This window comes from Colletotrichum destructivum, chromosome 2 (assembly GCF_034447905.1).
Source record: "Colletotrichum destructivum chromosome 2, complete sequence".
Lineage (NCBI taxonomy): Eukaryota > Fungi > Ascomycota > Sordariomycetes > Glomerellales > Glomerellaceae > Colletotrichum > Colletotrichum destructivum.
In genome coordinates this window covers 2535815-2563564 of record NC_085897.1, presented here as the reverse complement: position 1 = coordinate 2563564, position 27750 = coordinate 2535815, and the positions used below count along the sequence as shown (strand labels likewise).

The following is a 27750-nucleotide window of genomic DNA, read 5'->3' as shown; positions in this document are numbered from 1 at the left end:
CGTAGTCTCGTCTCGTCTCTCGACCTTCACCGTTCGCCTCGTTAACCAATCTTGCTCTCCACCTCTCCCCTCCAAGGCCCCCCCCTCTCCCCCCTCGCCAATCCCATCACACCCCAATCCTTACAACCGCCCTCCTTAACCCTCTGTGGTATCCGTTTGTCCCCTCTCCCCCTGGTAAGGTATCTACCCTACCTACTCTGTATTGTACCTCATGTTCCGCCTTATCTCCTCTCTCCCTGGTCCTGCACCTGCCAGTAGCACTTCTGTCTCTCTCTGCCTCTGCTTTTTTTTTTTTGCGACTTCTAGCAGCTCACTTGTCCTACCTTATCCGCCTGACCACTTTCGGGGCGTGTCTACTCCCTATTTGCTCGCCTCGTTGCCTTTGCTTTCTCCCCCCCTTTAGCCCTCGTGCCTTTTCATATTATCAACCCGACACCACTTTCTTCCTTGCTTCCTCCCACCCCCAAACTTCCTACCCATACCACTTCCGCTCCGCAGAAAAAGAAAACAGGAGCGTTATCGTCTTTAACGCCTTGAATCGACGTGGTTCAGGCGAGTAGGAAGACTCTGCCCCTGCCACCTACTGGTTACTGTTTTATCGATATTTACTTCGGTTCCAGGCCCTCACCGAGCTAATATGCTGCCGGTTGACCACGACTCTTCTTGATCTATACCCACCCGCCGTCCCTTCCCATCCAAACCCCTCCGGCCTACCGCTTCGCGACCGTCCCTAAACTCCCCATTCGACAACATTACCAGCGGCGTGTCTCTGCTCTGCTTGTCTATTCGATACCCCTCAAGATCTTCAACATGGTCGACGATTCAGCATTGGCCGCCGCCGCTGCCATCGTGCAGTCCCTTGCCGCCGATGGCACCACGCCCATGTCTCTTCCCTTCAAGGTCGATGCGCGAATCGAACTTCCCGGTCGTGATACCCCTGCCAAACGAAGTCTCGAGAACGAGCTCGCCAAGCTCGCCCAAAGAATCGAGAAACTCGAGAACCGAGCCCACGCCTCTGTGGCCTTCCCGGAGACGCCCAACGAAGTTCACGATTCTCTCTTCGCCGACGACTCCGAGGGCACATCACCGTCATCGTCCAACAGTCGTCCTATTTCCAGGCCCAAGTTCCAACGCGAAGGTACCGCCACAGCCGACCCGAGCCTCGCAGACAGCCCGCTGACTGACGAAGCCTTGGAAAGCTTGCAAGAGAAGGTGCTTGATCAGGAGAAAGGCATTTCCAGCGCCAGACAGGAAATCAGCAGTGTAAGCGCTCAGCTTCTCGAGCAAAAGGAACTCCAGGAACAGGCTTTCTTCAAGATCGAACAGGAGCGAGTTGCTACTCTGGAACGGGAACTATGGAAGCACCAAAAGGCAAATGAGGCCTTCCAAAAGGCCCTGCGAGAAATCGGTGAGATTGTTACTGCTGTTGCGCGCGGAGACCTGTCCAAGAAGGTCCGCATGAACACCGTCGAAATGGATCCCGAAATCACGACTTTCAAAAGGACAATCAACACTATGATGGATCAGCTGCAGGTTTTCTCAAGCGAAGTCTCTCGCGTCGCCCGCGAAGTCGGAACCGAAGGTTTGCTCGGCGGTCAGGCTCGCATCGAAGGTGTCGACGGCACCTGGAAAGAACTCACGGACAACGGTAGGCCTGAAATGCAGCTCATCTTTTCGAGTCATCGTGCTAACTAATGGGGACAGTCAACGTCATGGCTCAAAATCTTACGGATCAAGGTCCGCCCCCCTCCCCCATACCTGCTCTGCTGCGCTTCGAATCATCTGTACTAACAAAACCCAGTGCGAGAAATCGCATCGGTAACAACTGCTGTCGCCCATGGTGACTTGACCAAGAAAATCGAACGCCCTGCCAGAGGAGAAATCCTGCAACTGCAACAAACGATCAATACCATGGTAGACCAACTGCGAACTTTTGCCTCTGAAGTCACTCGAGTCGCTCGCGATGTCGGAACCGAGGGTATTCTTGGTGGTCAAGCCGACGTCGAAGGGGTCAAGGGGATGTGGAATGAACTAACAGTCAACGTCAACGCCATGGCAAATAATTTAACCACACAAGTGCGAGATATCATTAAGGTAACCACAGCCGTGGCCAAGGGCGACCTTACGCAAAAGGTTCAAGCGGATTGCAGGGGCGAAATCTTTGATCTCAAGTCCACCATCAACTCCATGGTAAATCAACTCCAACAGTTCGCCCGCGAGGTCACCAAGATTGCCAGAGAGGTTGGCACGGAAGGCAGGCTCGGTGGTCAGGCCACCGTCCACGACGTCGAAGGAACCTGGAGAGACCTCACCGAAAATGTCAACGGCATGGCGATGAACTTGACGACACAAGTACGCGCAATTGCCAAGGTCACCACCGCTGTCGCGAATGGTGACCTTACTGAAAAAATCAGAGTGCCTGTGAGAGGTGAAATTCTTGATCTCAAGAATACCATCAACACCATGGTTGACCGTCTTGGAACCTTTGCTTTCGAGGTCAGCAAAGTCGCCAGGGAAGTCGGCACGGACGGAACTCTCGGCGGACAAGCCCAAGTCGACAACGTAGAAGGCAAATGGAAAGATCTCACCGAAAACGTCAATACCATGGCATCCAACCTAACCTTACAAGTCCGAAGCATTTCGACTGTTACCCAGGCCATTGCCAACGGCGACATGAGCCAGAAGATCGAGGTGGAGGCGCAAGGAGAGATACGGGTTCTCAAGGAAACCATAAACAACATGGTTGACCGGCTCTCCAACTTCTGCAACGAGGTACAAAGAGTTGCCAGGGACGTCGGCGTCGACGGCAAGATGGGTGCTCAAGCAGACCCAGCCGGTCTGAAGGGTCGTTGGCGCGAGATCACGACAGACGTCAATACCATGGCTAGCAATTTGGTGAGCTCAGCATCTTCATCCCCGGTGTCACGATCTCCAATGCTGACAAACACAACAGACAACTCAAGTGCGCGCATTCTCTGATATCACGAACCTCGCGACAGACGGGGACTTTACGAAATTGGTCGAAGTCGAAGCCTCCGGTGAAATGGACGAGCTCAAACGAAAGATCAATCAGATGGTGTCCAATTTACGGGATAGTATCCAGAGGAATACGCAAGCTCGTGAAGCAGCAGAACTGGCCAACAAGACGAAGTCGGAGTTCCTGGCAAATATGTCTCACGAGATTCGCACACCCATGAATGGCATCATCGGCATGACGCAACTGACACTGGATACGGATTTGACACAGTATCAACGAGAGATGTTGAACATTGTCAACAGTCTAGCGAACAGTCTGTTGACAATCATTGATGACATTTTGGATTTGTCCAAGATTGAGGCCCGCAGAATGGTCATCGAAGAGATTCCTTACACGTTGCGTGGAACAGTGTTCAACGCACTGAAAACCCTAGCCGTCAAGGCGAACGAGAAGTTCCTCGACCTCACGTATCGCGTTGACAGCTCTGTACCAGACCACGTCATTGGAGATTCATTCCGTCTGAGGCAGATCATTCTCAACCTAGTCGGCAACGCCATCAAGTTCACGGAGCACGGCGAGGTTAGCTTGACCATTAAGAAGGCAGATCCTGTGGTTTGGGCTTGCAACCCTGACCAGTACGCCATCGAATTCATCGTCACCGACACCGGTATTGGCATTGCAGCCGACAAACTTGATCTCATCTTCGACACATTCCAGCAGGCCGATGGTTCCATGACCAGGAAGTTCGGCGGTACCGGTCTCGGCTTGTCCATCTCGAAACGTCTCGTCAAGCTCATGGGCGGCGACTTGTGGGTCAAGAGCCAACACGGTCAGGGCAGTGAGTTTCACTTCACGTGTCGCGTCCGTTTGTCGGATCTCGGCGTCGAGGTCATCGAGAAGCAGATCAAGCCATACAAGGGCCACGAGGTTCTCTTTGTCGACAAGGCGCAGTCGGGCTACGGAACTCAGATCAAGACGATGCTGTCCACCATTGGCTTGAAGCCGGTTGTTGTCGAGTCGGAGAAGGACCCGTTGCTTACCGGCGTCCGGGACGCTCAGGCAATGCCATACGATGTCATCATTGTCGACTCCATCGACACAGCCAGGAGGCTCAGATCGGTCGACGACTTCAAGTACCTGCCAATCGTTCTCCTGGCGCCCGTTGTCCATGTGAACCTCAAGTCCTGCTTGGATTTGGGAATCACGTCGTACATGACGACGCCCTGCACCGCTGTTGATCTCGGCAACGGAATGATCCCTGCCCTCGAGAACCGCGCCACGCCTTCTCTGGCCGACAACACCAAATCGTTCGAAATCCTGCTTGCTGAAGACAACCGAGTCAACCAGAGGCTTGCCGTCAAGATTCTTGAAAAGTACCATCATGTGGTCACCGTCGTCGGCAACGGTCTTGAGGCGGTGGAGGCCATCAAGAGGAAGAAGTTCGATGTCATTCTCATGGATGTCCAGATGCCAATCATGGTAAGTCCCGGAATTTCTATTACTAGTCAAATCATGAGTGCCTGCTAATCCCACCCTGCAGGGCGGTTTTGAGGCAACAGGCAAGATCCGCGAGTACGAGCGAAGCTTGGGCTCGCACCGTACTCCCATCATTGCCCTGACAGCCCACGCCATGATGGGTGACCGTGAAAAATGCATCCAGGCACAGATGGACGAGTACTTGTCCAAACCTCTGCAGCAAAACCACCTTATCCAGACCATTCTCAAGTGCGCGACCCTCGGTGGCCAGCTGCTGGAGAAGAACCGAGAGAGGGATACGGCTCAGCAGCCAAGAGCAAAGGCGGCCACCAACGAGCATCCCCAGTCTCAGCTTCGCCCACCTCTGGAGACCAGAGCCTTCACCTCAAAAGAACCAATCACAGGACCCAGCCCAGCCAGCCCAGCGTTGGTCTCGGCGGATCAGGAAGATCCCATTTCCAGGGCACGTAATGGCCTTTCCGACTCGCGCAGCCTAACAAGCTAACTTGGTTTCTTGTTCGTGCGCGCAGCTGCTACTGAGGTCACATAGTTCCTAACTGGGATGTGCAGGGACAGGCTCAGAAAAAACGCAAGTGGCGACCCGAATAAGCAAACCGACTTGGCATAGTTTGTTGTTTTCGTTTCGATGAAATACCCAACAAAGTTACAAGAGCATTGGTTGAGAGAACGCATGGGCATCGCCGCTTCCCTGTTTTTATCCGAATCTCCTATAAACGCGCGCGCACACACACGTACACACAAGCGCCAGACATATCTACACATACGACCCGACGTGTCTCCTATCGGCAGAAGGCATATTTCGATACGAGTCACTGTTTTAAGTTTCGTTATAAACGCAGGTGTGCATAGTGTTCCAACCCACAAAGCAAGCAGCTTGTCTTAGCTTGCTTACTTGCTTGGTCACTCAAATCTCAAGATGGGTACGCACACAGATGGGCATTTGGGCTACAAGGATGGGAGGCCGTTGGGAGTTTTCGATTTCATGTTTGTCTTTTATCAACGAAGGAGGGGGGGGGAGCAGATGCCATGCTGCCCTCGCTTTTTCCCTTCTTGTTAACTTGTAGTTTTACTTTTGAATGCCGTGCTTGCAAGAGGGGGGATACAAGTCTTGCAGTGAGCATGCCGACTGCTTCTTCATATCGCAAACGTATGGAGAAACAACCGTCTGCAGGCATCATCTTCTACGACATGACAAGAGACTCTAGAGTAGCCCAAGTCCGTTTTGAGGGTTCTGAACAAGATGGGGAGGACTGAGAAACAAGTTGCTGTTTCTCTTGGGAATGAACATAGGAGGTGGTTAACAGGAAGAGGGAGAGACGGAGTCGTGTTTCCTTCCTTTCAGATCAGCTTACCAGCAACAAGGGCGTAAGATAGGGATGGGGCAGAGTTTACATCACTGATATCGAAAAGCCGGACCGTTTTGGCCTGGCTGAACACGCAGACTCCCGATGCGATTGTCGTGTTGTGATTGTGACCCCTCTTGCGTAACGATGCCATCCATTCTGGGTTGTCATATTTACTTATGTGATGGGTGCGTTTCTTGATATGCGTCTGGCCAGCCCCTTCCTTCCTGTCCGGCTCCACTCCCACGGTCCTCCGGGCCGATGGCAGTCGATTAAGTATCAACCGCTACCAGGCAAGTCTTCACATTGGACAGGCGCGGGAAAGAGGCCATGGTATCTAGCGTTAGTTGTTGAATACAGCATAGGTCGTCGAGAGGCGAGGCTGAGGTAATCAGCAGCCCAACTGGCCATCCCACGACACGTGTATCGTCTGTCCATCGTAGCTTTAGCCCTCCTCATTGTCCGGTGAGCGAATTGGTGTACTGTGGCCGTCCCATAGGCGCATAACTGAGTGACTGCCCCAATAGCTGGGTGTAATACTAGTGGACAAGAATTGTTTCGAGGTCCCCTTCCTGTGCCCCCCCCCCCCCCCTCCTCCTTTAATTTCCATGCGAATTCCTTGCTCAAAGAATAAATTACTTCTGTCCGTGACATATGAGCCTCCCGGCGGATATTTACCGAAGCGATGACCTTCGCCCCGACAACAATAGGGAGAGGAGACCTGGAAGAGGCTGTAGTGTGGCCTCGACCGTGTCGAAAGGCTGCTGAATGACCTTAACGAGATGGCGTTCCCGGACATAAGTCTAATACTCTCTAGTCCTTTACTATGAGCACTGGCTTGCTTGGATGTAAACTACACAGGTCATGGGCTTCTTCGCTGGTATGATTGGAAGGGGGCTTCGCAAAGCTGCGCGTCATGGGCTTTCTATTCTAGAGACAGAAGGAGGTGAGAAAACAAAGTCATGTCATGAGCCGAGAGAGGACTGAACATACACATTCACATAGGTATATCTGTACAAACATGTACATAAATACCCCATGTGCTTCTTACCAGGCGGACTGCCATACTCAGATCACCACACCGTACGAACACATGAGACGCAAAATGCCTCGACCTGCTCGCAGACGCCACCTGGCGGACTTTTTATGCTTCACTGTCTGTTACCTCCGCTGGGACACCTATGTGAATCTCACTCGGTGTCAGGATATTTCAACTAACTGTCCAGCCCAGTTCTTCGTCCACATCTTACCCCGCCGACGATGTATACATCCCCCACCGCACCTCTCGACCTACTGGAGCCGCTGTGTCAGACGTTACTCCCAAGTACACGAGCACGGTCGGCGGAAGGCTAGCCGGCCGTGGCGTTCCTCGTCCGTGGCCGCGGGCCACTTTCCGGAGGACACGGCATGCGCTCCCGCCACTGAGTTAAGCTTCTGCCTCGTACCTGGAGCCTGTTCCTGGTAGAGGAGGACGCAAGTTGTCCTAGAGGGGCAAAGGAAGAGTCGGTAAGTTAAGCTTCTTGAGTGAAAGGCCTGTTTAACCGGACGGGATGCCGAGAGCGGTAAGAGGACGCCCTTGGATTCCTTTTAGTCACGTCTTGGGTCGCATCGACCAACCCACCCGCCAACGCCGCCGGCCATGCCCTAGTCAGCAGCATCTTCTACAGTCGACAGAGTACACAGGACCAATTTCGGCCACCCAGGTATGACTCGGTCCGAGATGTTCATACAGCAGGGAAGGAGGGGTTTCACTTCAACCACAGGGACCGTATCTAGCAAGCAAAGGGGGTACGTATGGCCACTCTAAATCGCTGGTGGCGCATCCGCCTTCGCCACCCCCAGACTTTACAGGCGATGGCAAGAAGGACATACACAGAGCTCGTCAAGACCAGACGACAAGACAAGACGACGGAGAAAGCTAAGCTGGCGGACTCTCTCTCTCTGCAATCCATAGAGGCGAGCCCGAACATACTATGCCTCTCACCCCGCTCGAAGCCATTGGCCGCAGAGTCACATCGAATGCAGAGTGCCCCCCTCCCCCCTTTTCTCTTAAATGCGGCTCGCAAAGCGGACACGCACCGCATTCACGTTGCTAGGCGCCAGGCCAACGGAAGCCTTCCAATCACTCGACTGCGTCCCGCCGAACAAGGGAGAGAGAGAGAGAGAGAGAAAGAGAGAGAGAGAAAGAGGGAGAGGGAGAGAGAGGGACTCCTTCGTCCGAGGAAGGAGGTCTGACAGCTGTCCCCGGGCCCGACATTGCGGCAGGATGTCACGGCCCGAGACATGAGGAAGGAGCGGAAACAAAACCGCACCTTTTCTGTCCCGGCAGGCATATCGGGTGGCGAGGAATAGGAGTGTTTGCTCCGGCTCACCAGACGGCAGCCGCCAATTTCCCTCACAAACACCCTTGGGTGCAAGTCAAGTGCTATCCACCATTCTCAAGGAGCAGACATCGAGATCGAAAGAGAGCTTTCGGTGGTTGTTAGGCGCTAGATCTGCAGGGCGACTTGCTGCAGGCGAGTGGCGAGGCGCGCCAAGATTCCGGGTATCTCTTCCGCCCAGTTAACCTGTCACAACTCCAAGTAGGGAAGGAAAGAGAGAATGGGAAAATGATACCCAGAATCCTCGTAGTCGCGTGTCCGCATCAATCTCGCATTCGGGGTGGGAGAAGAAGGAGGCACTGCCTGTCTGCCGCTTGCCTATAGTTTAATGGAATCACAGGGAGTTATGGGATGTGGTCGATAAGAATGCGTTTGATAGGTCGGCCGGAACAAAAAGAACCACTAGAGGGGGATCAGCCTTGGCCAGCGGACATCTAACATTTAATTATTGCTGCATGGGCAATCGGGAGCTGTCGCCACTTCGAATGGCCGCAACCCTTAGCGGTTGATCCTCCTGAAAGATCGCAAAAGCAAAGGTCGCGACAGAGCATGAAATGATAGGTACAGGTCACGCGGGATTCTGGCCGTGTGCGACGAACCCATCCCAGTCCAAGTCGTTCCACTCAGGGCGCCAGCGTAGAAACCGTCCATCCCGTCTCACGACTTCTTTGCCGTTTCGTTAGAACCGAAACTACCATTCTCGCTGGGTTGTGCGCTGTGGGTTGTCCCGTCCTGTTTCTTCAATTCCTCGGTCGATGGCGCCGCGGCGCCGTCGTGTTCGGGCTTTTTGCTCGCCTCGAAGGCAGCAAGCAACGCGTCCAGCCTACTCTCAAGGGTTGTCAAGTTGGCCTCTAGCGCGGCGGCCGCTTGCTCGCCTCTGTATACGATTCTCGGTTAGCCTGACTCTGAAATTCGGCGTGGAGAAAGGCGGTCACGAGGGCGTGGCTCGATGGGTAACAAAACATGGGAATCTCTCTTTCCGGTCTGGCCGCTTAGCTAGACCCTAGGTGGGAGGTAGAGGGGGAAAAGGGGGCAGTGGTCCCGCATGGTCGCGAATGTAGACTACTTTTGGGTATTAGTAGGTAAAAAGACTCGACCATCGCTAAGAACGTGGGCTGAGATCAGCCTGGGAGCATCAGTCCCGGGGCGTGAGACGTTGAAGGGACGGTTCGCCTCCGGAGCCTGGGCGGAAGGCCTGGACCAGAAAGATGGTCTAGAACCCAGCGCATCGAGATGGCACTTCATGCGGGAGCCGTAGCCGAATGCCATCGTGGCACAACCGATTTGTGACAGCGGTTCAGGCATTGTCATACCACAACACAGAGGCGCATCCCCCTCACCAGATCTGGTGATAGGATCGCTTGTCTCGCTTCGAAGCGCTGTCCTAGACAGCGGAACAGTATGTAGACGTGCCCTAATCGAGCAACGGAGTTGATGGCGTCGTCGCCTGAGACCAAAGCGACTGGAACATAGCGTTTGGATGCGAAATACAGACGGCTGGCCCAGATTCGAGTCCAGATGCGAAAACAAGACGCAAGACTGCGCCCAAGAACCCAGGAGTCCAGGGCTGAGGGCGCCATCGACGAAAGGGAATAACAAAGACGGGATAGCCGGCGTGCTGTCTTGGCCGGGGACGGTCTAACGCGCACTGCTGGTGCTGCGCCGCGCTAGGATTGGGGAAGGTGCTGCTCGCATTTCGCATTCCTTGGAATTGTCTCTGTAGCTTCGGAGGCAGCTCCGACTTTGTGCAGGGTGCAGATGGGCCATTCTCAAAATTGTGGTAGGGGCATGGAAGGCGTTTCAGCGTCTTACGCCGGGGCGCGTGTACCAAGAACGTGCTGGCGCGCCTTTGTCTTTTCGGACGAGGGAGTGGGGGAAGAGAGGGCGATGGGAGAGGGGGGACGGAAAGAAAAAAAAAAAGTGATGGGAATATGCTCGTCGAATGGGCGTACCTCACGAGGTCTCTATAGGCCTAGAACGCAGTCCAAACGTGGTCAGCCTTGGAACAGTGTACGATAGGTCGGTCCTATTGCGCGCCACTCATTCTGCCCTTTAGCTCAATGCTCTGCCCTCCAGCCTCTCTCGTACCAAAGCTACAGCACCCCAAGGCCCCGACCGCCCTGGTCTGTCTCTCTCTTTGCATCCCCATCTAGACACCATTGTCGGAGTCGGTCCCCACCACAACGCCTATACAGCGTAGGGGAGGGTCCAGACCGCTCTGATTCTAATAGATGGGGACTGTCGAAGGCCAACTGGCGTGCCAGAGAGAGACAAACGGGGCAGGACGCGAGCAAAATGGCTGGTGTGGGAAGCAGAGGACAAAAAGTAAAAGAGAAGGGGAGAGGACGGAGAGCATGGGACCTGGGCCGTGGGAGCGGAATGGGAAGCTGGAGGAAGCATTCGACGGGGATAGACGGCAGACTCAACAAGAGACCAAGGGGCTGTGGTCGAGGCAGAAGTTCTGCGCCCTCTGCGTGACCCGCTCTCTGCTGGCCCCCCTTGCTGCGCCGGAGTGCCAGAACCGCGTGCAGATACGGACAACACAACATACCTGGGCAATGTTATCCACCGACGACTCGCCGTCGGGCCTGGTCGTTGTCGGGGAGGCGGACTCGGTCTCCTGAGACGCTGGGGCCATGTTCGGGGACGGCGACGGGGCGAACGAATCGAAAGGGTCGAAGGGCAAAAAATAGCTGAAAAGACCGGGAGAAGATGGCCTGATATGGGGGTCTCAAGGGAGGAGCCGCCCTCTTTTTTTATCCTCTCGTGCCTTTTGGCAATTCTCTGCGATGGGAAATGCGGATACTCTTTCTTGCGATGTTCGCGCACGGCGGTGAACTTGCAGGCTAGGGCGGGAACTGGCGAGAATTCGGCTTTTCCTCTCTCCCACTTTCTTTCTTCCTTGGGTGACTCAGATTGCTAGGTGATCCAAGGGACGAGAACGCCGAGCGAAAGGCGATAGTTCGGTGTCGTCTCAGAGCTGAGCGCACGTAAATACTGATGTCCCAGGACGGTGAATGGTAGTGGGATTTTGTAGCGTCCTTGGGTCGGGGTCGTTGACAGGCTGCCAGCGACAGAGGTATTGCCCAAACCCGCCCCAGCCCAAAACATCGGGGACACGGATCCTGGGTGGGTTTACGTAAAAGCCACATAATCGTGCAAGCCCACCAGCCAATGCTGCGAGCATGAGGGCAGGCTGCCTTGTGCCCAAGCGGTAGTCACACCAGCAACACATTATAATTAATCACATCTACATCCCTTGCAACTCTACTCAGTGGCCCAGATCGTCTAGTTGGTTAGGATGATACGTTGTGGTTCTTCTATACAGCGATCCGTGTTGACGGCGGTTCGAATCCGCCTCTGGGCATTGATTTTATTTTTGTCATTTTGTCATCCGGCTCATTTTCTTTACATGTCGATCCTGTTTAATTTGCCGCAACCAATATTTTGCGCACCGTCATGACTCTCCTTCCCCGTTCATGCATCTATTTCCCTATCTATATCTGCCTCCGGGCATGCGGTCTCCGCGGCAGTCCAGACAACCGTTTGTAATGGTGCACTTGAAAGCTACACTGTATCTGCACCGTGATGATCGATCCCGTCCATCGTCGGATGGACTCGATGTTGTGTACACAACCTGCATGAGATGATGGCAAGGGTCCTAAAAGCATCGTGCAGCCATTTCGGCACACTCCCAAGCAGCTGACTCCTCTTGGTTGATCGTCATTCGGCAGATGGATAGAGAGATGCTTGACGGGTTGTTTTCCACATGGGCCAAGCAAGGTAAGCATTGTGAGAAAAGCATCGCAAATCTGGACTCCCGCAGTTGATCTGTTTTTGTTCGCATCCAGGGAAGACGTCGACAGCCTACCGCTGCAGAAATTACTATCGACGATGCAGCTGGACCCAGCGACGACCAATTTGCAAGCATCCAATGCAATGTTGGACCTTGCAACTCACAGCAATCTGAGATTGCCTCATCCTTCTCTAACAGCGTCTGAGGTGGGTAGCGTGAGGCGTGCTGGTTGGTGTTGCGAGGTGAGCGTTAATGAGGTTCCTGGCCCGACAGTACCGGCCTGCGTATACGGATACCGTACCGTGCCATAGGATGTGCGTGTGTGCCTGGTCGCACGAGTGTAGCCACGCTCAGTCAGTGCCACATCCCAAGGTGTCAACCAGCCCACCAGCCAAAGGCACTGGCAGAGGGAAGCATGGAGAATTGAGGAATCCCGTCTATTGTGGTCGACGTCGTCTTGGTCCGCACACCACCACCACCACCACCAACCTCCATCAAAGGCCTTTGCGACGATACAGCAGCAGTTAGTCCAAGTACTTCTGACCTCTCACATTGCACCTCCCACACTAGTACGAACCCCACTCTACAAGCGGGGCGCGAGAAACCGTCCGCCCCACCCCTTACTACATACATACCTGCTTTTTTTCGATGCCGCACCGCATTTCCTGATGTCGACCAAAACCCTCCTGCAGTGAGATCAGACTTTTGCTGAGTGTCATCAGGGACAATGATATCAGACCCCAAACAGAGCAAAATGGGATGCCGCCTTCTGATGCACTGGCTGGCGTCCAATCTTTCCCAGCGGGTAGCTGGTGGTGGCATTTACTCAATCTCGATGAGTAGGAATGGGCGTTCGCGATCGAGATGTTACAATTGACCGTGTCCCAGTCCTTACTTGCATCACAACAGTTCCTCCGTAACATACGGTTCCGACCCGCGCCTACACCTGCTTGCCCACAATAGGTATCCGAACCCAAGCAACGCATAATGCACCAACGCCAGAATCTAAGATTCAGCAGCAGCCCTGTTGCTCGTTTTCTCTTCGCGATCTTGTCATGGTAGCAGGTGTGACGGTACGCTTCTCAAGCATAGACAAAAAATTGCCGATTGAAGCCCCCCCCCCCCCCCCCCCCCCTTCCTTGTCATGTTCTTGTTTCCTCGCTCGTTCTCTCACGCCCATGGTCTCCGGTCCTTCGGCGCCTGGAGAAGCCGGTCGGTACTCTCAGCCCATTTGCTGCCCATTATTTCCCACATTTTATTGATCCAACTATGGCTCATCGCCCTCTACGACCCAACGTCGATAAGGGAAGCTCCGCAAGACAGGCGCCGCGTCGAACAAAATCTATCCGTACGTCACGGCATGAAGCCCGTGTTGAAAAGTCGAGCATAGGGGCGATCTGTAACGCTACTTGCTGGCTAGTAGCGCGTTCCGCCGCGAAACCCTCTCTGGCCCTCCATCACCAGGAGAGGCATTGATACGCCAACACCCTTTCCCGGTTGAGCGTGGGCTGTCCACCAGCAGCCTCTGAGTGGTGGTTGCGTTCGGTTTCCTGGCCCCTGTCGTTCGGCCGAAGAGAGTCCAGAACGCTCACTGAACCTCATCGATGGGCCAGCTTCTAAGATATGACGATGCCTACATAACAAACACTGCCATGCTAAATTACACTGGATTTTGTCGTTGAAATCAGGAATAATCGTGTTCCACGAGGTGGGCTGGACTAGCATGGCAGCGAAGGGCAGGCTCGGACTGGCAACACTGGACCGGTCCATGTTCCCGATTTGCGTCCAACTTGCTTTCATTTGTTTGCCTGGGGGTATTGTCCGTGTTGTACGCCTCGGATGAGATGGGCCAGGTTCCAGAACGCTCTGATGGATTGTGGAGACGCAACAGCCCAGAAAGGGTTGCATGTGCTCTCAGCCTCACTTGGTGGCCAAATGCCATACATGGCCGAATGCGCAATATCCAAGTTCGCGATGGCTTTTGTCCATTGCCCCTTCGCCACAGAGCAAATTTACCGCCGCCCCAATGGGTCATCTGGATGTTTGCCAGGCGAGCCCGATGGTAAAGTTGCCGCTCGTCTCGGGGCCTGGGTTGCACGGCATGCTGTACCATGAGTAATCGCCTTGTGAAATCCGATCCTTCCCGGTGTGTTTTTGACGGGCAAACCACTTGCGAGTTGCAGGCCACCCGATGGGCTTTGCTGTATGAATCCTCGAATACGATGGTTCAAGCAACTTGCCTCTTGTTGGAGTACACATTACACTCAACTTCTTGATCGCTAACTGCCCACACATTAGTGTCATCTGCTTGGTTGTCACTCCCGTTCAACTCAGCTATTTTGACGACTGATAGACTTCTGCCAGCTGAACAAGGCGTGGATGTCAGTGGTTGCCGTGTTCTCGTCCTCTGTCTTTTGTCTCACCCGCACTGTGCCTTGGACCACAAACGAGTTGCGTTCCTCGACAATTGTGGTCCGTAGTGGCTACTGCACTCAAGTAGATTCATCCGCGTGAGCACGCTGCGTCAAGGGGAGAGGGGGGTACAGGCGTTCGATCGCGGCACAATTCTTCGATTTCAGGTGCTCTCCCATCTGTGGCCCACTTCGTCTCCCCGCAGAGGGGGGTGGCCCTAGCTATGTGCGGTAGCTTGTTTGGGTTGCTCAACTTCAAAAGCACGAAGTACTGACGTGTCTGGGAAGCGTTGTTGACCGGAGTTGACTTTGACATCGAGATTCGGGTCCACGGCTAGCTCTTAGTTTTGACCTTCGTCCGGACTAGAACATATTATTGTGTTCGTGGTCACTTTATCGCAGGGTTGCTTGGCTGGTCGAACGGCAGTCCCTTCGATGTCTCCATTGGTGGATTTGATCCCGACGGCGCCTGTCCCAAATCGATGCTATTTTGTGATCGATAGAGATTGCGAGATGCCAGAACGGAAAGTCCATCACGGCTCTGTCAAGGGGGAGCGTGCTGCTAGAGAGAGCAGATACACATCGCGGGCTTTACTACACACACGGGTGAGGATCGAGTGTCCGCCGCCTGCAGGAGCTGCCGTGGATGGCGTGGGATGGGGCCGTCCGCGTTCTGCGTTCTGCGTTCTGCGGAAAGGCTTCAGTATGTGCTCAAGGCGTGGACCACGGATCGTAAGGCAGACGACCGCGTTGCCGCGGTACGGCATCTGTATGCCAATGGGAACGACGAGTGAGGCGGGTGGGTTGGTCGATGGATGAACACACCCCCTCTTGCGCATACCAATACTCACTCTCGTTCCCTCTATTCCTACACTATCCGTACCTACTGTCCCATCTCTTTCTGCACCCCTTCTGTCCATTTCGTTGTTTCGGCCTGAGGTGTGAGGGGAGGGAGAGCGAGTGCCCAGCCGCCTGGCCCCTGGGTAAGGATGGAAATGGAAAAGGACAGGTGCGCGCACCTCTTGTACCGGTACGCCCATGCAAGTACCCCAGGGACCCATCCCAAGCGGCCGTTTCCTGTTCCTGACTCGCTGAGAACCCATGCCTTCCCATCTTCCCAATGGCTCCATATTTTCTGCGCTGGTCGATGTCCGCTTTTATTTACGATGGGCTTCCAGTAGAGAGATGCTCTCCGTTGCTGGAATCCTCTCCGACTTCTCAAAATTCGGTTTCTGCGATCAGACCCAAGGGAGCTTTGTCTTGGGTACCTTGAGCTGTCCATACATCTGTTGCTCTAGCTTCTCTGCTTGGGCCACACAGTAGGCATGCCACCCCGGATCACAAGTCTGCGGCAACGTCTGAAGCTACCGACTACCTAGTACATCAACACACGCCCACCCTCGAAGTTCCCTTTTCGACACCTCTGACCTCACTTCTCAATCCACGCCGATCACCGCGGGGCTGCTTCCTTTCGCCTGTCAACCGTCAACCGTTTGCTTGCCCCTCCGTTCTATCCATTTCCCTTTCTGCCCTGTCAAGCTGCTCTCCGTTTTCGTAGACGGTCACCCACCCCGTTTATTTCTTCACCGTTCCCAGTTCCAATTCGCAAGAAGAAAAAAGGAAAGAAGAAAAGGCTTTCGCTGCTGGCTTCGCGTTTTCTTCCTCAACTTAACCCTTTTTCTTCTTGCACAAGCAACACTTGGAGCCTCCTCCTCCTACCCTGACGCACCCTGGGATCCCTCCACCAGTCTTTCTCTGCTTTTCCCTGTCGTTCATGTGGCTGTAAATCGCCGTACAGGCTCAGAAAACATATTGCCAGCTGTACGTATCCTTTCCAGAACGCGCATCCCACCTGGGTCTCGAAGCCCCTCTCTGCCTAGTCCATCCCGTTGTCCCACACCCCAGAGCTCGGTCTCCTATAATGTCATCGAGATCCGTCCTCCGTGTTGCAGCTACCAATTTGGTATATCCACGCCACGCTTGCCGCACACCTTTGACTTTGACCAACATCCGTCATTAACCTTCTCAGCAGACGCAGACGTCGCCCATATTCCTCTCGAATATCCTTCGCCATTTACACAACATCACTGCTGCACCACAATCCGCAGTCCTCAAAGCCCGCGAATCAACGTTCGAGCCGCTCACCATTTGCCGCCAACGTAAAACGCATCCGCCGGTCGCTGTCCAATTTCGTCAACTTGATTCTTTGGAGGATTGTTTGACGATAATAGCTTGAACCTGGAACTGTTTCGACTGTTTCGACTTGAATCAGCGGAAACCGACGCACATTGTTTCGAATGGGCGAGTAGATGGGAACGAGTTGCCGGAAATCGAATCGAACCGAACCGAACGAAGGCCGTAACGATTGTACGCCGAGTGATCTGTTGAACATTGCCGACGCCGGAGGACTATCGATACTGATATTCGATTTGTCGACGCGCGCCAGACTCATTGGCAACCTCGAGGCATCGCTTCGACCATCTTCGTCATGGCGCATGAACTGGAGGGTATTTTTGCAGAGCTAGGTATCTCTCAGTACCTCGGCATCTTCCTCGAGCAGGGCTTCGACACATGGGAGACGATATTAGATATCACAGAGTCTGATTTGTGAGTGCACCGACAGGCTGGCCTATGTGCTGCTGCATCGAGATTAACCGGGTGATTGCATCAGGGACGCGCTGGGAGTCAAGCTAGGACATCGACGTGTAAGCCAGGCGGCGTGTAACTGATATCGATCAATACTGACAAACATGGTCAGAAATTGCAAAGACGTATTGCCAACTCGCGGGGCCTCGCCCCCGATGCGTCGCTAGTATCGCCCACTAGAGCAACGGCTGAGGAGCCGAAACCAGAGGCTCAACGACCAGAGCAGCCTCGACCCGAAGTGAAGGACGGCCCTGTCGTTACCAAGCGCAAGTATCGCCGTCACCCCAAGGTTCGTGCCGACTCCGAACCCTGTTTGTACACTAGTACGTGGCCATGGCTAAAGATTTGGTAGCCCGATGAGAATGCACCAGAACGGCCGCCGTCAGCATACGTTTTGTTTTCCAACAGTGAGTTTCTGTCAAGCTGGCGATCCCGGGTTTGAGATGTAATCTGACTGACAACTATAAAGAAATGCGCGATGACCTCAAGGGTCGAAACTTAACCTTCACTGAAATAGCTAAGCTCGTTGGAGAGCATTGGCAAAACTTGACGCCCGGCGAGAAGGAGCCTTATGAGTCTTCAGCTCTCAAGGCGAAGGAAAAGTATAATCATGACTTGGCCGAGTACAAAAAGACTGCAGAGTATAGGAAATACAACCTGTACCTACAAGACTTCAAGGCGAGGCAAGCCTCTGCCAATCAAGGTATGTCTCAAGCTGGGCTCCTTAACTGTGCTCGTAAAGCTGATTCCTGTTACAGCAAAAGAATCATCCAAACGTCAGAAATTGGATGTTGGTGCCCGACTGCAGAATGGCAGTGCGAGTGTAACACCAGGCAGCCTCAGCAGTACCGGCAGCGGCAGCGAGAGCCATCAGGGTAGCGAACCACCCCCAAATCGGAAGCAGCGAGTCGGATCTGTGGTGTCGGTGTCAGAATCTCAGTACTCAACGGCAGTTCCAACGCCAATCTCGCACCACCATGTCACAGATGACGCCGTACACTCTCCTACCAGTATTCAATTCGATCGAGAGAGCTTGCATTCAGCAAGCCCTCGTGCGTCACAGAGTCGTAGCCGTCGCCCGACATGGACAGAAAACCAACTGATGCCAGAGGTAGTCGGACCAACGACTCACTTGCCTTCGCTGTCGGATGTATTCAGCAATGGACGTGGTGGGATGAATGGCGTCTCGAGATCTCCCGAGGCGAATGGATTCGGCAGCTTTGCACCCCCACAGCACCCGGGCACTTCAATCCCACCACCGTTGAAGCATGAGTATTCATCGACAGGAAGCTCTGCGTCGTCCGGCTCGTATCCTCGCACGCCGAGTGAATCTTCGCTCCCGATTCATGCCTTGCTGTCCAACAAGCCCCCGTTGGCTTCCCCGTACGAATTGCAATCTTCCCCTTTCACAGCAGCCCCCCTGCCGCTCCAGGATCAGAAGCCAATATTCACCGGACAGCTGCAGGGTCCTCATGGACCTATGAATGGTATACCCAACCACTCTTCGCATAGCTTTCCACAGGGGCTAATGAGGTTTCAAGGTTACCACTCGCCGCCACCTGCGCTGTTGCGCTTCCAGTCGAGTTCCTCATCCGGAACCGATGGGTCCATGGCGTCATCCCACGCATCTTCGCACGCGTCCTCCCAAATCTCACTCGGGGTTGGGGAAAGGAGCGATCCGAAGCTCGACGGAATGAGTGCTTTGGTCCGAGCGGGCGAGATTGTTAACCGACGTGTTCAATAAGAGGGGGCGTTGAATGCCGCCGGAGATCTCATCCCTCTGAACCACACTATGGCCGCAGATATGGAGAAATGCTGCTGCCGCCTTCGAACATTTGCCTCGATATGTTTGTCGTATATCGTGGCCGTATATTGCTGATGGTATGAGCGTCTTGGTGGAAACAAGCTGAAAGGCTGAAGTTGGTGTGTTTGAGTATTTGAATACCCTCATGGATTGGTATCTCGTTAGGCATTGTTCCGGAACAGTATCCTCCCTTTTTTTTCTTCTTTTTTCTTCGGCGGCGTTATTAGGAAAATCTTGACCGGCGTTAGGTTGCGGGCAAGGCATCTTTATCTTCCCGCCCAGGCAGGGCTTATGAGCTGCATGGCACGACCCAGGCGATGATGTTACCGTGTGGTATAGGGATGGAATGGGTATTGCATGATACAAAAAGCTCTCTGACAATCGGAGACGCCCAAAAAACTATAAGGTAGCGACATGAGGGACGGCCTCAGGTGAAGTGAATCAAAGAAAAGAATTCATGAAAAGATAGATGATTTGCACACTCCTGTGAGGGAAAAAAATGATGGACGTGTTTACAACATGACGTCATGAAACAAGCGACAAACCACAGAAGCTGGCTGGAGGGAAGGTCGTTTTACCTCCTTCCCCTCCCTCTCCGAGATGCCTACTGACTATAGCCATGATAAGAAAAAACAGCCAACCTAGGTACCTAGGCGTCCCGCTAGTGCCGTTGCGAAGTGAAGGGTCCTTCCTGATTCGAAGCGCCTGCAGGTTCGTCGCGCACGCGAAACACTCCCTTCAGGATTTTGTCGAGCCTCTAACGTCATCATGCGGCCAACCTTTCAGGGACCTGGACTGACCAACCCCCGGTTCGCCTTGGCGGGTGTTGCTATTCCCCCTCTCCTTTTCTTTCCGGGGGGGCGGAGAGGGGGCCGCCGCTGGGCGATCTCCAATCGCTGGCCAGAGACAGCAGGTATCTCAAACAACGACTAAACTTAGGTAGGCACGAGTTTTGGTCCCTCTGTGCCGCGGAGGTGAGCGGACGCGAGGAGCGGCTTTTGCTTCTCCCTTTCCCCTTCTCCACCGTTTGGCTGGTTTGATGGGGGATAGAAAGAAGGGAACAGAGTCTGACTGACGAGCTGCGAGTTGCAATTGACCTTACACAGTACATAAGGGCAGGCACAACTGCTGGCTGACGTGCATGCAAACCACAATCCCTCCCACGAGGTGACCGCACACACGATGAGCCCCCCCTTCAACCGCCCGCTGACCTCTTTGATTGCACGTTATTGCACGTGTCCCAAAGAAAATATCGGCGCTCACTTGAGATGCCATCTGATGATCCGTGTTCCGGCCCCGGCTTGTGCCCCTTGCGTCGCCGTCCGAGGTAATCGTGTAGTCGAGATGACGGGAAACAAGCGGTCCCAGACCCATGTAAGGAACGTGTCGAGGGGGGCAGAGTTTGTTATGCTAATGCCAATAACAATCGGGTAAGAGCACTAGTTCTACGCAGCCTGGTCGCCTTCACCGTTGCTGGGATGAAGAAATGGCAACCAGATCGAAAAAATGTACGTATGATCTCAACACCAGCCGGAACCTGCTGAGTCTGCCATCGTCTTTTACATAACATATCATACGAGACTCTCGTCGCAGCTCAAGCTGCTTGGGATAACAGGCAGGCTTGTAAACGGATTATTTGCCGCTCAGTTCATTATTGGAGGCACCCAAACCATACAGAAAGAAGAAGAAAAAAGAAGAAACCCGTAGCATATCGTCGTTAAACATGACAAAACGCCAGGCCTCCGCAGAGCCAACCCAATGACGACTCTTGATTCGATCATTTTGGTCTCCTACTCCCCTCCTGTAATCTCGGCCGTCCAATCCTTACGAATGTTCAATTCCGTGAGCTCAGGGGTCTTCTCTATGACCAGACCCTTTTCGTTCGCGAGGTGCAGCAGACTGATGAAGCAGAAACTCGTCGAGATGTCCTCCATCATCTGCTTCGGGTAAACCGAGTGCAGGCCATTCATAACCTCGGTAAATCTTAGTGATGTGTCCTTGGACGGCTCCTGGGGCACGGGGTCATTGGTTGGCGACATAGGAAGATGCGTAGAATCCTGGAGCCAGAGTCAGTATGCATTCTGTGGCGTTGATCGTCCAAGGGTTTGTTTGGCTTACATTGTCCAGCTGTTCGAGGCCCATACCCTTCCAAATCTCTTCCTTCAACCGCCTGACATCGACCCTCTTAGCCACACGCGCGTACTGCACGTAGTCTGGCCGCAGACGGCGAGTTTGTGTGACCAGCGTGGTGCCAAAGGCGCCTGTCAGGGCATTGGTAGCAGCATCACCGCCCAGCAGAGCTGTCAAGCCCGCTGCTTCAGTAGCGCCGACATCACCCTCAGCCATGGGCGAGAAATGCTCGCGGGCATCAGCAAACTCGTCGTCCTCGTCTTCCAACCCTCCAGCGAAGGGGAGAGCGTCGTCTTGGAAGAAGTTGGCGTCGTAGTCTCCTTCCGGTAGCGGTGTCTCTTCCTCGCTCTTCATCGGTGCCTTCTGCTGCGCCCAGAATGCCTCATCCATCTCGCCTTCTGGTACGTCCCTGTCCGGTCCCGCGGTCCCAAACATACCGCCTCTATTTCCAAGGACTCGTCGTCTGCTGAGGCGAGCCTTAGGCTTGAGGAAGAGGTTGAGAAGCGACTTCGAGTTGAAGTGTTTATCGTCCGGCAACAGATTACGTGATTTTGATTTCCAGTCCTTCTTGGGCATGGAGATGGCCGAGTTGCTGGAAGCCTGTGTATACAGGACATCAGCTAAGCTCTGGTCAAGCGGCGCGGAGAAGTCGATCTCGAAAGGCTCCTTCTCCTTCCGCACACGGGCAGGACCCGCGGGCTTGTTGACATCCTTAATCTTCCGAATCCTCCAGTGCTCCGCACTCGACCAATTCTTCTGCAGCGCCTGGTCAAAGTAACCCAAGATGTCTTCATGCATCTTGTCGGCACTTTGCGCGTGAGACATTGATACGACAAAGTCCCCGTCGCGTTGATCGAGCATGTCGACGCCATCGCCCCCAGCAGCATCTTCGCCCAGACCGGCATCATAAACTCGCATTTGCGGCTCAAGGGCGGCCTCCCTCGCCCAAGCTTCGCCGCCCTCGCCAAAAGCGACGTCCGCACCGATTTCGAAGCCGCCGAGGCCAAGATCGTCATCGTCGAAGCCAGCTGCGTTGTCGCCGTCGATGAACATGCCGGAATTATCTCCGAGCAAGTCCGGGGACTTTTCCTTCTCTTGGTCTCCTCTCCAGTCCTCTGGCGCTCTAAGAAACGGGATGTCCATAGAGCCTGAGGGGTTGCCAAGATCGAAGTTCTTCAATGACGGACACACGTCTAGCTCATCAAGACGGCCCAAATCGGAGAAGAACTTGGAGCCCAGCGCGCCAAGGTCGATCTCGACATCTTCAGTATTCTCTTGTTCGGATTCTTCGTGTATCGCCGAAGCATCTTGCATTTCCGTGTCTTCATTGTCCTCGTCTTCTACTTCGTCGTTCTTCTTTCTCGTCTTTGAGGTGTGTGCGTCGCCGACATCGTCGCTGCTGTCGAAGACGATACGTCCCTGCGCATCGATCATGAGATGGTTCAGAAGCAGGCCCTTGGCACCGCCTTCGTCGAAGTCGGCGGAAGTCTTCTTGAAGAGGGGGTCCACGGCGAACTCCAGTTCGAACTTCTTGAGCTGCAGCGAGGAAAAGGAAGGCGCGAGGGTCGCCTCGGAGGATCGCTGAGTCTACCGGAGTTAGTATCCCGACATGAACAGTGTTGTTTCGCACACACACCTTCCGCTTCGGCTTCTTCCTAACGTTGCCGTCTTCGTCAACCTCTTCCTCACTCTCTTCCCCGTCAACATCGTCGCCCTCCTTGCCCTTCTTCTTGCTGTTGCTGTCCGCAAGACCACTCAAAAGCTTGCCGGTCTCGGTTGCGACACTGTCGACTCTGCTGGTGTAGATCTTCACGCAGCCGTCCAACGTACAACTGGCCTTCTGGAAATTAACTCCGTCACCCTCCTTGAGTAACGACATGTCGTGGAAGTAGTCGATTAGTGCGAAGTTCCAGGAGTTGTTTGCGTTGATCTTGTTGTCCGTTGCCATCTTCATCCATTCTTCGAAGTTGGCGAGAATCGGAACACGTTTCATAGGCGTGACCGCGCTTCCGCTCACCACAAAGCCTTCGTCGTCGTCATCGTCAACGATTTGCCGGCCACGGCTGCCGCGGGCGTATGGTGTTTTGGGGTTTGAGCCCGGTGTGTCGTTCTCGAGGTCTTCCAAGCTACCGTTGTTTCTGCGCAGCGGCGTCGCAGCGGCTGCCTTCAATTCGTTGCGCTGGCGCTCGTGAAACGCATGGCGCGAATGCGCTCGTCGCGCCTTTTCTTCCGCATCATCGTTGAGGGGGATTCTGAATGTCGTTTAGTTTCGTTGCTGGGCAAAACCGATGAGCCACAAACGTCGCAAACCTACTTGACTGGGGAGTTTTTGAACGGCGATGCATTCATGGACCCTGAGGTCGCTCTGACGCTGCCGGCGCGCGGTACTTGGGCCACTCGAGGCATATTTGTGTTGTTGGCGCCGAGGTTGTCGATCGTCAGATTTGTTGATTGTTGCTGTGCTGCGCTCAAAGTGCCGGCCGTATGTTTACTTTCCCCACTAACCACGCCCCCAGTGACGGGACGCGAAACAAACAAATAGATAATAATGGCCTAGAATCTTAGGTGTCAATATTATCATTTCGGGCCGGCAAGGGGCGGGGAAGCTGAAAACCTGGTCGTTTACCCGTTTCGTCCAAACTTCCGTGCTATCGGCACGTGACACCATTTGTTATCAACCGGGCGTCATATGCACCTGTCCTCCCTCTTGCAGTTGCCGTTCCGATCGGCCCCTCTCTCTTCAACTTGCCGCGTCGATGATGCACAGCCACTCCAACTGCCTGTCAGAGTGTGCATTTCCCAGTCGCGGGGCTTGGCTCAATCAGGGCACTGCCTGCGGACGTGGCCAAGATCTTGCGACGCTTCCATTTCCCAATGTTCCTGGGCAGGTTTTCCCGGGCTGCCTCCCTCAGACCTCACGAATAGTACATGAACGTGAGAAGCGCTTGCATCTTGCAGTTCAGCTCAAACACGCCGCAGCCTTCTTCTTGTATTGCGACTCAGCCGAAAGACACCCGTTCCTCCTTGCACGGCGGAACGAGCGGCATATCCCACGCACGCCAACGCAACTGCAGTCTGCCATGGCTTCGGATGAGCCAATTACGCACAGGATTTGACGTCAGCATGCCAGTAACCTCCAAGCTTCGAGGGGGCGGCCTTCGCTTGCGGCCCTTCTACGCGACGGTCTTTTTGATATCCCTTTTGGTATCCTGCTCTCTCTTGGCCAAAACGACCGAGAGGCAGCTTCACCTGCAAGACACGTCGCCCCTCACCAAACGATCCGAATTCACCGAGTGCCGCGACGTCCACCGCGCCGATGACCAGTGCGCCTTTGTCAAGGCTCATTGCGGTGATGATGAGGCTGGCCTCCTTTCCTACCTCACGCTTTACTATTGCGACCTTGCCAAGGCACAGTCCTTGGCCTTTGTCATTCTGGTCTGCTGGCTCGGCTTGCTCTTCACAACCATTGGCATCGCTGCCAGCGATTTCTTCAGCGTCAATCTCAACACCATTTCTGCAATCCTGGGCCTCAGCGAGAGTCTAGCCGGCGTCACATTCTTGGCCTTTGGCAATGGATCTCCCGACGTCTTTAGCACCTTTGCGGCCATGGGCTCAAACAGCGCCAGCATGGCGGTTGGGGAGCTGATCGGCGCGGCGAGCTTCATCACCGCCGTAGTAGCTGGATCCATGGCTCTGGTTCGGGAGTTTAAAGTGGGGAGAAAGACATACGTCCGGGATCTGTCCTTCTTCATCGTCGCTGTGTGCTTCACCATGGTGTTTCTGGCGGATGGCCATCTGCATTTATGGGAATGCATAACGATGGTATGCTACTACATCTTCTACGTGGTTACCGTTGTCACCTGGCATTGGTTATCGACAAGGCGGAGTCAGCAGCGGGTCCGGGAAGCTGCCGCACGAGGTCATGTGTACGGAGCGGTGGGGCATTTCAACGACGAGCTGGCTCCGGAGCCATACCGGGATGATCCCAACGACGAGGACCGGCACGTAATTTCCGGCGCCGCCTCAAACGCTGGAGACATCAGCGCACTGGAGGCTGGACCGAGAATCGAAGTTGACGATGAGGCCGAAGACGAAGAGGACGCGGAGGACAGTGACCACGGGCGGCATGTGGTGGCGGAGATGGCAAGCAGTATGCGAGTTCTACGGCCCAGAGGCAGACGGCGTAACACCCTCACGCCCATCCGTCCCAGTTTGGTTGGCGCCTTGGAGTTCCGGTCAGCTCTTGCTCAGTTGCAAAAGGAAAGTAACCACAGAATGAGACCGATGCATGGTCGAGCATACTCGGTCAACCATCTCGGAGGTAACAGCGAAACGAACACGGTACTAGGACCGACTTCTGACTCGGGAAGATACACAATCGGTGCGGTCGAAGAACTTGGGCAAAACAGGAATCGTGCCTTGTCATCTGGCGACATTCCGGGTTCCGTCAACAGCCGGGATCACTCCCCTTGGCGCTTCCCTGCCCAAGATACTCCAGCGAACCCAATCGAACAGGTCAAAGCCCAAGACGCGAGGAACCGAAGTCGATCGCCAGCCTTCAAGATCGGTGGCAATCTAGCACCCCCGCCCGTCGATATGGCACTACCTCAACGTCAAGATACAGGAGGGAGCGAGCCGCTAGAGTCTCGGCCATCACCTGGTCAACTTTCACTTCAGATCCCAAGTCGGCGCGGGAGCTTCAGCGACAGGTCTTCGCCCGCGTCGCCCTTCCCTGGCTACACGGAATCGCCTCTTGTTCTGACGCCAGCTGCTCAGAATGAGCCGACCGAGTTCTTCATGCCGCCTGGCATGGCTCGTCTGGAAGTTCCTTTTGCGCCTTATGAGATGGCCATTCCTAAACCAGTGAGGTGGTGGCCATACGCAATCTTGCCTCCTCCGCACATTTTTTGGGCAACACTGTTCCCGACTTTATTGGGTTGGAAGCAAAAGAGTCTTTGGGACAGATTTGTCAGTGCAATCTCTGTCCCGAGCATCTTGCTTCTGGTGTTGACACTACCGGTGGTGGAAAACGAGAGCGCCGACGATTCCTCGGACGAAACTGCAGTGGATCCGTTGACGCGGGATCATGCTCATTGCAATGCTCCGACCCCAGCTGCTGCTCACGAGGGCCTCGAGGAAGAAACAGAGTGGCAGCGCTTCAGGCGAAGCACCTTGACGCATTCTCGTATGCACTCTGTTGACCATTCCCCAAAGGGTTCTCCGGCACTCATCGCAATCGACTCCCCGAGTGGTGTGCGTGTGGCAACGGAGATACCGACAAGTCATCCGCAACACGCCAAACCAGCAGCACCGTTGCCTTCAGAAAGTAGCCTTGCTGCTGCCGATGATTCCGGACAGTGGAACAGATGGCTTGTCGCAATTCAACTTTTCACAGGACCTTTGTTCGCCGTCATCATCTTATGGGCGAACATGAAGGAGGACTTCGATCAGCCGTACAAGACTCTTGTCAGGTTTATTCTCTATACACTCCTGGTGTCTACGATACTGCTCGGGTTTCTGTTGTTGACGACAAGCCCCGACAAGAGGCCCAAGTACCACTTCCTCCTGTGCTTCATGGGGTTCACGATCGCCATCGCTTGGATCTCAACCATTGCCGGCGAGGTTGTTGGTGTCTTGAAAGCCTTTGGAGTGATTTTTGGCATCTCGGAGGCACTCCTTGGGCTGACCATCTTCGCAGCGGGTAACAGTGTCGGTGACCTGATTGCCGACATCACTGTTGCTCGGCTTGGATTCCCCGTCATGGCTCTGTAAGTTCATGCATAGCCCTGATTTCGCCAACGCTAGCTAACCCCTAACCCAGATCCGCCTGCTTCGGCGGTCCCATGCTCAATATTCTCCTTGGTATCGGCATCGGCGGTGTATACATGATGGTCCAGGCTGCCAATCACCGACACAAGAAGCATCCTGACAAGCCGTTCAAATACCATTCGTACAACATCCAGATCGGTGGCACGCTGATGATTTCGGCTATCACTCTGCTACTCACATTACTTGGTCTTCTGATCATCGTCCCGATGAACAAATGGGTGATGTCACGGAAGATTGGATACGGACTCATCATTCTATGGATGATCAGCACCATTGTTAACGTGGTTGTTGAGCTGACGGGTGTCTGGACCGATGTGTCCTATTCCCTTACCTTTTAATACCACAATTTTCCCTTGCGAGCTTGCATACAAACTGTATCGGTATTTGTGCAAGTATATTACACGTATGAGTATACCCCAGCATAGCGTGCGACGAAGAACAAACGATTATCCGCAATCCTGTATAGACAGTCTTTACCTCATTGGCACAAACAAGAGCACAACAGATATACATAAATACTCAGGACACATTATTATATCACACATCCACCATCACACGCATCTTCGCGAGGGATCAGTTAACTTACTCCGCTATTGGCCCTTCGAGGGCTAACAAGCTGTCAATGGGCAAGTATAGTTTCATCTAGCGAGGATCCTTTTTTTATATAGCGTAGAAGGATGTCGAAGCCAGGCACAGTCTCACGTTGCACGTTGACGCCCTCTGATGTGTCTGTTTCGCACAGAAATGCTTGCACGCTGTGCCCCCCCCCCCCCCCCCCCCCCCCCCCCCCCAAATCCCAAACAGCGGCATCAACAACCAAATGGCGGTAGACCACTAAGATGATGTTCAAAAAGTTCCTTGAAATTCCAAGGTCAGGGCTTCATCCGGTATGTTTGCTTCATCAGCTCGAGTGCGTACGCCAAGCCATGCCATGCA

General features: G+C 54.1%; 5 protein-coding genes across 5 annotated transcripts; 3 read left to right on the top strand and 2 right to left on the bottom strand.

Moving 5' to 3' along the window:
• The first annotated feature begins 313 nt into the window (after nt 1-313).
• On the top strand, nt 314-6108 carry CDEST_03002 (Putative signal transduction response regulator, receiver domain, histidine kinase/HSP90-like ATPase). The gene is made up of 6 exons (XM_062919161.1): nt 314-1138; nt 1190-1648; nt 1705-1737; nt 1802-2895; nt 2954-4456; nt 4518-6108. Exons 1-6 carry the CDS (start codon nt 811-813, stop codon nt 4956-4958), a joined length of 3858 nt encoding a protein of 1285 aa, XP_062775212.1. The 5' UTR covers nt 314-810; the 3' UTR covers nt 4959-6108.
• Nucleotides 6109-8528: 2420 nt separating this feature from the next.
• On the bottom strand, nt 8529-11473 carry CDEST_03001 (uncharacterized protein). Its single transcript, XM_062919160.1, has 3 exons — nt 10750-11473; nt 10151-10170; nt 8529-9075 (listed from the first exon to the last, which is right to left on the bottom strand). Exons 1-3 carry the CDS (start codon nt 10834-10836, stop codon nt 8856-8858), a joined length of 327 nt encoding a protein of 108 aa, XP_062775211.1. The 5' UTR covers nt 10837-11473; the 3' UTR covers nt 8529-8855.
• A 5420-nt stretch (nt 11474-16893) lies between these two features.
• Nucleotides 16894-18795, top strand: CDEST_03000 (Putative sterile alpha motif domain, High mobility group box domain-containing protein; the record flags this gene model as incomplete). The annotated part of the gene is made up of 6 exons (XM_062919159.1): nt 16894-17012; nt 17077-17110; nt 17164-17340; nt 17404-17458; nt 17521-17754; nt 17810-18795. The coding sequence occupies 6 exons, from the start codon at nt 16894-16896 to the stop codon at nt 18793-18795; spliced, it is 1605 nt and encodes a 534-aa protein (XP_062775210.1).
• A 1633-nt stretch (nt 18796-20428) lies between these two features.
• CDEST_02999 (Putative condensin complex subunit 2/barren) lies at nt 20429-23459 on the bottom strand. The gene is made up of 4 exons (XM_062919158.1): nt 23300-23459; nt 22622-23237; nt 20974-22572; nt 20429-20912 (listed from the first exon to the last, which is right to left on the bottom strand). Exons 1-4 carry the CDS (start codon nt 23389-23391, stop codon nt 20646-20648), a joined length of 2574 nt encoding a protein of 857 aa, XP_062775209.1. The 5' UTR covers nt 23392-23459; the 3' UTR covers nt 20429-20645.
• Nucleotides 23460-23729: 270 nt separating this feature from the next.
• On the top strand, nt 23730-27357 carry CDEST_02998 (Putative sodium/calcium exchanger membrane region, NCX, central ion-binding domain superfamily). Its single transcript, XM_062919157.1, has 2 exons — nt 23730-26753; nt 26807-27357. Exons 1-2 carry the CDS (start codon nt 23914-23916, stop codon nt 27150-27152), a joined length of 3186 nt encoding a protein of 1061 aa, XP_062775208.1. The 5' UTR covers nt 23730-23913; the 3' UTR covers nt 27153-27357.
• The last annotated feature ends 393 nt before the right edge of the window (nt 27358-27750 follow it).